Source organism: Stegastes partitus, unplaced genomic scaffold (genome assembly GCF_000690725.1).
Source record: "Stegastes partitus isolate 25-593 unplaced genomic scaffold, Stegastes_partitus-1.0.2 Scaffold12, whole genome shotgun sequence".
NCBI lineage: Eukaryota > Metazoa > Chordata > Actinopteri > Pomacentridae > Stegastes > Stegastes partitus.
In genome coordinates, this window is record NW_007577743.1 from 325358 (window position 1) to 335498 (window position 10141).

The window sequence follows — 10141 nt, forward strand, 5'->3', positions numbered from 1 at the left end:
TCCATCTCATCACTTCGCGTTGACGTGCCACTCTCACAGATTTTTGCTTTGTGTTTCCTGTCAAGATCTCTCTCACATTCAGGGAGTTGTAGAGGGACGTGCACACAGATGATTCCTCTTTATGAGAATCTATTGTCCGAGTAGAGGAAACAAAGATGACAGGATGCTTTTAAGCTTAAGTAAAAGTAAGAATCTCTCATCCGCCTGCCTCTTCCATTTCTCATGGTTCTAGCCAATGAATGGACAAATATCAGTGAAATCACACTTTTCATCCAACTGTTGGCAAGAAAGTGAATAAGCACCTTTGTAAAAAAAGCTGAGCTTTTACTTGAAGTATTGTTACATTGCTGGTACAGCCATCTTTGTTAATACAAATCCTTCATGCTGATCTTAGCAATTAAAACTGCTTACGATAACAGTTAACTGTGAATATCATTGTAAAATTAAAGAGAAACCCGAACATACAAAACTGACTCTAAACTAATAGATGTGGAAGGTAATATTGCATCCATTAACCTGTCTATGCTGCTCGATATTACTAATTTTTTCATTGATATACATATACAGACAGGTGAAAAATTAAAAGAAAAACTAGAACCCTTGAACCCCACAGTAAGGGGATCTGGTTACTCTGTTATACTGTGGGGGGGCATTTTGTGGCATGGTTTGCGTCTACTTACCCCCTAAGAGGGAAGGGTCACTGTAAATCAATATAAACTTGTTCTGAGTGATCACCTTTATCCTTTGATGACACATTGGTTTCCTGTTGGGAGCAGTTGTTTCCAGGATGACAAGGCCCCTATCTATAGGGCATGAGGGGTCACTGAACGGTTTAATGAGGGTGAAAATGGTGTGAATCATATGCTCTGGCCTTCACAGTCACCAGGTCTCAGCAGAGCTGAGCAACTGTAGGAGATTTTGGAGCAATGTGTTTGACTGCATTGTCCACCACATTGTCAGAACACTAAATGAGGCAATATCTTTTGGAAACATGGTGTTCATCCCTCCAATGGCGCTCCACAGACTTGAACGTATTCCAGTATGTGCTAAGCAAAAAGCAAACCTTACACTTGACAGGTATAACTTCTCAAATACACAGATTTGTTTGACTTATTAAACTTTAAATAATATTTGGTTTTGCAATGTTCAGTATGGAAATGTTATGAATGTTATGAGCATTTTCCCTGTTTTCTGATATTTTGTAATTAATTATTCAAGAAAAGAATTGGCAGATAAATTCACAGTGAAGAGCCTGAATACTTGCATTACCTTTTTTTGGATTAACATGGCACATTTTGCACATTACATTTGTTAGATTTTATTGTGTGTGTGTAGGCGTGTGTGTGTGTGTGTGTGTGTGTGTGTGTGTTTCCCAATTGCCAAGCTTTATATCTGTCATTGTGCGATCAATTCACAATAAACACTGCATGCTTTTCAGGTCAGCAAAGTCTTTGTGTTGCGTGTCCTCACTGTCCTCTGTCCTGTGTGTTCGACAGGAAGGAAAGCAGGCCTCTTTGGCTGCCGACTTCTCAGTGACTCAGTTCAAACATTTAGGCCGTCTCCTCATGGTCCACGGTCGCAACAGCTACAAAAGGTCTGCAGCCCTCAGCCAGTTTGTCATCCACAGGAGCTTGTGCATCAGCACCATGCAGGTAGAGTCCAGCTAATACATAGCGACATTTAGCTTTTTCTTCAAAAGAAGTGTTGAAATTATAGCTTTGAATTACAAACATTTTCCAGTTCATTTGGCTTAATTTCCATTTTCAGTTTATCCATCCATCCATTATCTATACACCGCTTAATCCTCACAAGGGTTGCGGGGGCCTGGAGCCTATCCCAGCTGACTTAGAGTGAAGGCAGGACAATTTATGAAACTGTAAAATCTTACACACCTTGAAATTGTAACCTCAAGTGTTTCAGTCACTTTAGTTTAATCATCTAAAATACGTAAAGAAATGGTAATGTAATTATTTTTCCTTATTTAACTTTCCACTACTGACATACATTTGCTAAACATGCCTATTTAGGTAATACGCTAAAATAAAGAGAAATTACTACAAACACATGTTGCTATGATTTAATTCCTTTGAAACATATTTACCCTCCTCATAAGCTTTCCCTTATTATTATTTTTTTTAAACATTTGGCCTTTGGCCACAATTGCAGCATTTATTTTTATTTTTTTTGTAAGTTCTTGTCACAAAAGTCAAATTGTATTGACTGTGATTTAATGTTAAAAACTCTCAAGGGGGTGAATACTTTATATAGGCGCTTTATATTTAGTAATCAGCAATTGGTGCTGTTATGAGGTCGATATGTATTGAAGAGTATGTGATTCAGCGATTTTCAGTTTCAACTCAAGGACAGTGTTTTGTCTTTGAAGGTAAAAAAATAGGACATTAGTATAGCAGGTAAGTTTTTCACTTTGATCATCTGAGCCATAGCCATAAAAATACACTGCAGCATATCTCATACACAACCTTGAGGTACAGACAGGGAGATATTTTTTAGTAGTTGTGCTTATTCCCAAAATCTGCTTGTGAAAAGGAATTGATTGAGGCAAGCCAGAGGGAAGTTTCAGGGGTGGTCATGGAAGGGTGGGGTGCACAATGACTCAGAGGAGGCAGCTTGTGGTGCCCTTCTAAGCTGACCCCCCCGCCCCCCAAACCCAACAGCGTTCCCTGTCCAGTTCCCATGTCCCAGTCCTACCTCAGCCCCCGCTGTGGAGGGACAGCCCATGACTCACTGCATCGTGGACTTTGGGGTTTTTGGGAGGCTCTCCTCCACATGTCTCACATTAACGGCAACCACAGCTGCATCTGTGACCTGTCTGGTTTGGGGCCGCCTGGTTGGCGAGCTGAGTGGTTGACAGCTCAATCTTGGCATCATCCGGGCAGCAGTAGCACTGCGGTAGAAAGAGGATTATTGCGTTTTATGTGTGGGATTTAGCTAACTGATTAGTCAGTGTGGTTACCTTGTAATTTGTGTGTTACCATGCCAGATTATTGGTATATGCTTATTTTGGTGTGTTTTCTGAACATGAGCTGTTTGAAGGTTATATGTGTACTATTTAAAATGTGATTCTAAGTGTTTTCTTCCATTATTATCTGTAATGGGTGTTGATATGAAAAGAAGAATAAATAGTGGTTTACTGTCTTTCTCTGTTTCTGCAGGCGGTTTTCTCCTCTGTTTTCTACTTTGCCTCAGTCCCACTCTACCAAGGATTCCTGATTATTGGGTGAGATACAAGCTCCGAATGGTGATGACTTATCAAGAGAGCATTTGGCTGCCTTGTTTCTCTGGCATTTCCTCTGTGTTAAAGCCCTGTTGAAATGTGAGAAGGGGAAAATATGAAAATATGCTGAATCTTACAATGAAATGCATGAAGCATCTTGTACATGTGCCATTTTATCTGGGACATATTCATCACGCTTGATTTTGTCTGTTTTCAGCTACTCTACTATCTACACCATGTTCCCTGTTTTCTCTCTTGTGTTGGACAAAGATGTGAAGTCAGAGGTTGCCATGCTGTACCCAGAATTATATAAAGATCTCTTGAAGGTATTTAACTAATGGTCACACCCTTGGTGTTGCTGTGCAGCCACATATGTTATAGGCAGACATGGTGAATGATGTTCTACTGTTTTCTTTTCATAGGGTCGACCACTATCTTTCAAGACATTTCTAATATGGGTCCTAATAAGTATCTATCAAGGTAAGGCAGCACTTGTGGAAACTGCTGGTCATGAGTTATAAACACATTTCCAGTACACAGAGTCAGCTGCTCTGGAGCATTCAAACTGTATTCACACCATAAACTTAGCAAGTAGTTTGTAGATGTACAAGACATCAGATCAAGCACAACAATGCAGCTCAGGTGTTTAGTCTGGAGAGACAAATGAATCATTCTCTGGTAAACAAATAAGGTATGTAGCACTGCTTCATGACATGTCACCTATAAACAGCCCACAGCTGAAAGGACTTTATGACATCAAGTATTTGCAAGTAAAAGCTGTTCGCAGGGACGTCTGAAGCTACACCCTGTAATCTAGTTTTTTCATAACATGAGCTTTCCCTTTTACAGCTCATCTTCAATCTACTGTATTTTGTCAAGCAGTGAGGCACAGTGTTCAAAGTGTGTGAAAAAAGTAGCGGCTTATAGTCCAGAATTTGTGGTAGTTTGTAAAGGGCATTTAGGTGAATCACTGTATGACATAAAATACTTACCACTATATCCATGAATGCTATGATTCTAGCTCAGACAATGCACCTAAGTTACAAACTGGACTGGGTTAGAAATTACCCCAGTTGTAGTCTGAGCAGGGGGTTTGTTAAGGCATTTATTAACCCATTAGATTGTGCATTACTTTAAGAGTGCTGATTAAACTTGGTGTTGGACTCTTTCTCAGCTTGCGGCTTCTTTTTCCTCCCCAGGGAGCATCATCATGTACGGGGCGCTGCTGCTCTTCGAGTCAGAGTTCGTCCACATCGTTGCCATTTCTTTCACCTCTCTCATCCTGACTGAGCTGCTGATGGTGGCCCTGACCATCCAGACGTGGCACTGGCTCATGATCGTCGGCGAGCTCCTGAGCTTGGCGTGTTACGTCGCCTCGCTCGTGTTCCTGCACGAGTTCATCGGTAGGAGATTGCAAGCACACACACCTACACTCATTATTTCAGCCACACAGAAGGTGACTGGGAACTTGTAGCAGCATATTTCATAAAGACAAGAAAACAAATGCACGTCTGCGTTCATTTCACTGCAGACTGATTGATGTTATTGTGCTTTGGCCGACCTTGAAATAGACGTCAGCATTCAGCAGTGAGGGGAGACCTGCTCATTCATATTGTGTCTCTAGTGAACAATAAGCTGTGGTATGCTGGATATTAGGAAGTCTAAAGGTGAGTGTATTGAAAAATTGTCCTGGTTTGAACGGGGCTCGGGCTTACTGTAGTGCAAAAGAGGAAACGCCAACAGTCTGGTTAGTTTCCTGTCAACTGCCAAGGTTTATGTGTTTTTCACAGTAAAGGTGTGTTTGGTAGAAACCCACAAAAATAGCTTTCTGTCAGTGTCAGATAGGATCACATTCATAGCTATTAGAAGCCTGAAAGAACAGCTTTTCCAGCAGAAGAAAAGTGTATTGACAGTGTTAATCGCATTCTGTTCCTCTGTGCTTGTTGCCAGGCTATTGGACATCTATTTACTGTGGTTGACAAAAAATAAGCCATTTTTAGCGGTGCCATATTAAGACTCATGACATACACAATACTCTGACCAAGAGCTCTTCAAGTCTTTATTTTCAGCTTTATGTGGGGTGTGGAGTTCCATTTTCAGCCTACAATCTCAACCACTGAGGATCATGACTGGCATGTGGTCAAGTGTACCCTTTTTGGACACTTTCTGTCCCTCTTGAAGTCAGACTGGAATAGATTTTAAAGGCTATTCTTCTGTCGTGTGCGCACTGTATGCGCTTTGTTGGACATTTTCCAAGGTGGATTTTCCTGTCTCCTGCATTCAGTCTGGACCAATATGGTTCCAACTTTGTCAAGAACTCCTACGAGAAATGCTTTTTTTTATTTGATATGGACATTCTAAAGGTGTTCCTCTTCAGTGTGAGTCGAAGGGAGAGAGCTGACAGGGACAGATGCATGCTGCTGATCTGAATGCAAATGCAGTTTGACCTGCTTATGAACACTTTAAAACACTATTGCCGCAATTTATGTCAAGAATAGGACTAACTGGTTTATTATAACCAAATCTGATACACGATTATCTCAACTCTCTTCTTTGGATTTTCCATGAAAATAATCCTTTCGTGGGCTGCAAGGTGTAGCAGTTGTTTAGCACTGTTGCCTCGCAGCAAGAAGGTTGCCGGTTCGCATCCCGGTGGGGGCACCGGGATCTTTCTGTGTGGAGTTTGCATGTTCTCCCCATGCAGCGTGGGTTCTCTCCAGATTCTCCAGCTTCCTCCCACACAGTCCAAAAACATGCTGAAGTTAATTGGTGATTCTAAATTGTCTGTAGGTGTTTCGTTGTCTGTCTCTAAGTGTAGCCCTGTCATAGATTGGCGACCTGTCCAGGGTGTCCCCTGCCTTTGCCCTAAGTCAGCTGGGATAGGCTCCAGCCCCCCCGCGACCCTAGTGAGGATTAAGCGGTGTATAGATTATGGATAATCCCTTTGTGCCTTAAACAGCTCATATGCAACACTATGGCGTTGCCTCCTTTACAATGTGTAAATCTTAGAAGTCTCCGCTTCTTCTTTTTTCTTCTTTCCCCCCCGACTCACTGCAACTCGAGCACACCAGCTCACTCACATCTCTGCTCAAACATTGTAAAGGCACTGGAGTAATTTAGCTGTACAGGTTCAAACAGGTTGACTCCTCAGGTTTTAGTTTTTGTGCCAAGTAGGTTTTCACACACAGGGAATTTGACTTTTGTTGCCTTCCAGTAAACACTGACAAGTAGAAAAATTATTTTGTGAAGCCTGAAGTGTTTGTGACCATCATTTGTCCTCTGTAGATTCAAGGTAAAATCGTTCAGCCACAAATATGTCCTTTAGCAAATATAAAACGCCATATAACAAAAACTTGATTTTCACCAGAGGACATAAAATGACTTCCGCTACAGTTATGATAAAACTGACAAAGAAATTGCTTGACTTTCTTCTTCCAAAGTCGTTATGTAGCATTTAGAAATGTATGTTTGAAAACAAAATGTATTCAAATCGGACATCCTGATGGAGACATTGTAGAAGCAAAGAGGAAAATCATTTTCATATATTTTGGAGTTGCCCTGCTGTAATTCCATTTTGGTTCAAAACACACCAAATTCTAGAGACTGTTTTTTTTTTTTTTTACTCAAATTACTTTAAGCTTCAATCTCTTGTACCTAGTCAATTTGGAGAAACTTGATTGGAGGAGCAACGATAAATACCATCCATCCATTATCTATACACTGCTTAATCCTCACTAGGGTCGTGGGGGTGCTGGAGTCTATCCCAGCTGACTCAGGGCAAAGGCAGGGGACACCCTGGACAGGCCACCAGTCTATCACAGGGCTACACTTAGAGACAGACAACCAAGCACACTCACATTCACACCTACAGACAATTTAGAATCACCAATTAAGCTCAACATGTTTTTGGACTGTGAGAGGAAGCCGGAGAACCCGGAGAGAACCCACACTGCACGGGGAGAACATGCAAACTCAATACAGAAAGATCACGGTGCCCCCACCGGGACGCAAACCGGCGACCTTCTTGCTGCGAGGCAACAGTGCTACCAACTGTGCCACCTTGCAGCCTGGATAAATACCTATTAAGAATATTGTTGGTGGCCTGTAAGAAATCCATTACGAAGAAAATGGCTGAAAAGGGAGGCACCCAGTGTAGATGATTGGCTTGATACTGTGCATGGTATCTTTGTTATGGAAACAATTACTTTTAACTTGAGAATCTTAAACATGCATTTGTTGAAAATTGGCAAACGTGGACTGCATATATTTCTACCGTTGAACCAGACTTCAGGTAAACTTTGGTTAAATATCACTGCTAATATCATTACTATTAATGTCATTATTAGTACTATCTCTCTTTCTCTCTCTTACTCTCCTTGTTTCATTGACAACCTGAAATCTCTACAAGTCTCTTTAGGCATTTTTAAAATTTTCTCTCCCTGATGTTATATATTCACCAAAAGGTATTCTTGTTCATTATTTTTGTGTGTCTGTTTACAAATGGAAAAATCAATAAAAAGAAAATGACGAAAAAAAAGAGAAATGCATGTTTGTAGCTGACAACATCATCTTGACCTTTGACCCTTCTTCTGTGCCAGACGTATACTTCATCGCCACGGTGTCGTTCCTGTGGAAGGTGACGGTCATCACGCTGGTGAGCTGTCTGCCCCTGTACATCCTCAAGTACCTGCGCAGACGCTTCTCTCCACCCAATTACTCCAAGCTGACCTCTTAAACTCTGAGAGGAGTCTCCAGCTTTGTTTACGGTGGGAAAACAAAAAGGTGTCCCCGTCTTCACCCTGCAAAGCCTGCGCCTAGACCAGGGAACCAAAACTGGATTCACCCCCTTTAGTTTCTGAAAAGCTCTCCTTAAAAATGTAATGGTGGACAGATTTGACTTGGACAGATTGTTTCGTGGGAGGGAGAGTTTGAGTCAGCTAAAAAAGAAGTTTTAATTGCTATGTGTATTTGATGCAAGGACTAATTGAAGATTTCTCTGGGTAGAGAACACCTACAGTGAGTTGTGGTTGAGGGCACATCAACCAGATTCACCTGGTTTTAGTAAACTTATTTATTTTGAGCTGTCTGGGCAGAATCAAGAACATATAAAGGTCCTGAACACAAATGTAAACACGTAATCTCGATTCAGCTATTTAGCATGAATGGCAAAAAAAATAAATAAAAAAATTCATTTTGGTTTATAATGTCAAAAATCACATCAGGAAGAAAAGTAGAAAAGCCCTGTTGATGTGTCATTTGGACTAGAAACAAAGTTGCTCTAATTTCCATTTCTATCTAAAATAGCAAAACAGTTTTTATTCTGAGTAACTGAAATTGACGTAGCATTCTCACTCAGGACTTGATTCACATTCTCCTTAAACAGTGATTCTAAATGGAGTTTGAGAATTATATGGTTAAAAAAAAAGAAAAAAAAGTTTACTGGCTAGACTTTGCATAAAACACACGTCTGCAAGTTTGTGTATTTGTTTATGCGTCACCCCGAAGCTACAGCCCAAAACGGCGGAGGTGGTGTGGTTGTTTATTTTAGCATGACCCGTGGTGTCTGATGTTAAATCTGTCCTTGTCTCTTTGTATGGACCCTGACTTGTTAGTGTTTGTGGAGCGCGGTTTAAAGCAGCCACAAAGGAGTGTTGGTTATTTGCAGCCGAACCCTTCCGCTGAGGCTCCTGGGAATGCGCAGCCTCTAATGTGGCCACTCGGGCCGGCCAGCACCGGCTACGCTTCAGCATTGCATGGTGACTCACTGTAACAGTGACCTAAAGCCATAACTGAAAATACCCTGGTGACCAGCTGCCCCCTTTCATGTTGTCTAATCCAGGGCCCCCTCACTTCTCACTGCTACTAACCTCCACAGTTCAGCTGTGACATTAAAAAAAAAAAAGGGATCAAATCACAACTGTTCAGTCAAGTACAATGTGAATATTGTCAATAAGTATTACAACTGAACACTGGAAGAAAACACTGATACAATGATACACTCCTCATAATTCCTTCCACTGTAGTGTGATGACGGATTGTAAATAGTTAGCAACAAACAGAGCATCCAGGGTGCCATAATGAATCCGTTCTTTCGTATGCTAAATAGGAATTTGAACCCCCACTGAATTCAGCAAGCTATTTGCACAGAATTTTGTTTTGTACAACTGTTAAGTATATTTTTATGTTGTAATAGAAGTGCAAAGCATAATTAATGCTAAAATGATTTGCTTGCTTGTAAATAACTTGTTTTTTTTAATTATTTATTAACATGTTTTATTTAATGATGTCGATTGCACTCAGATGAGCAGAACAAAAAGGGAGAATTGTGCTGATGTCAATGTTGTGATGATGATTAATAAATATCATGTTTTCTTTTCTTGTGGCATTTTTATTTCTAACATGGTTGGTTTTATTTTACATTTTTAATCTCATCAAAATGCCAAATGTGGTATTCTGTTTCTCAGTACTTTTCTACTCTGTAGTACTCAGATCTTACACAGCAGCGAATACGTTTTGTGTTTTTTTAAAAGCTTAATGGTCCCCGCTATCAGGAAATGTTCCTACAACATTACCTACATGCTGTAATGATGTTTTAAAGAAATAGTTCTAATCAAATGTTCAAAAAAAGGTTATATGTCAGCTGAGATGTCGAGTTCGAACCGCAGCATTCAGAGGATGTTTTGCGGACGTTGTCAGGGCCACAGATTACATTATGTGATAACAACGGAAGAACATTCTCAAACAAACATTCAAAAAATGTTTTCAAGATGTTATCGGGGCTTCAGATGACGGAGCGTTTTTAATATAACATTCTTTGAATGCCACGTTAACAAAGGTAGACAGGTCCTTGTAATATTCTGAGGATGTTTTGGACATGTTATTAAACATAATGACAATGTTACATGA

At 40.5% G+C, this 10141-nt stretch overlaps 1 protein-coding gene across 1 annotated transcript in view; it reads left to right on the forward strand.

The window, feature by feature from the left end:
- Positions 1 to 9611, forward strand: part of atp9a (ATPase phospholipid transporting 9A) — a 35854-nt gene extending 26243 nt beyond the window's left edge. The window contains exons 23-28 of the mRNA XM_008287710.1: positions 1497 to 1652; positions 3174 to 3238; positions 3453 to 3561; positions 3658 to 3715; positions 4435 to 4638; positions 7834 to 9611. Coding sequence (XP_008285932.1) covers positions 1497 to 1652; positions 3174 to 3238; positions 3453 to 3561; positions 3658 to 3715; positions 4435 to 4638; positions 7834 to 7970 — 729 coding nt within the window. The 3' untranslated portion in view covers positions 7971 to 9611. The remainder of the gene's footprint in view (positions 1 to 1496; positions 1653 to 3173; positions 3239 to 3452; positions 3562 to 3657; positions 3716 to 4434; positions 4639 to 7833) is intronic.
- The last annotated feature ends 530 nt before the right edge of the window (positions 9612 to 10141 follow it).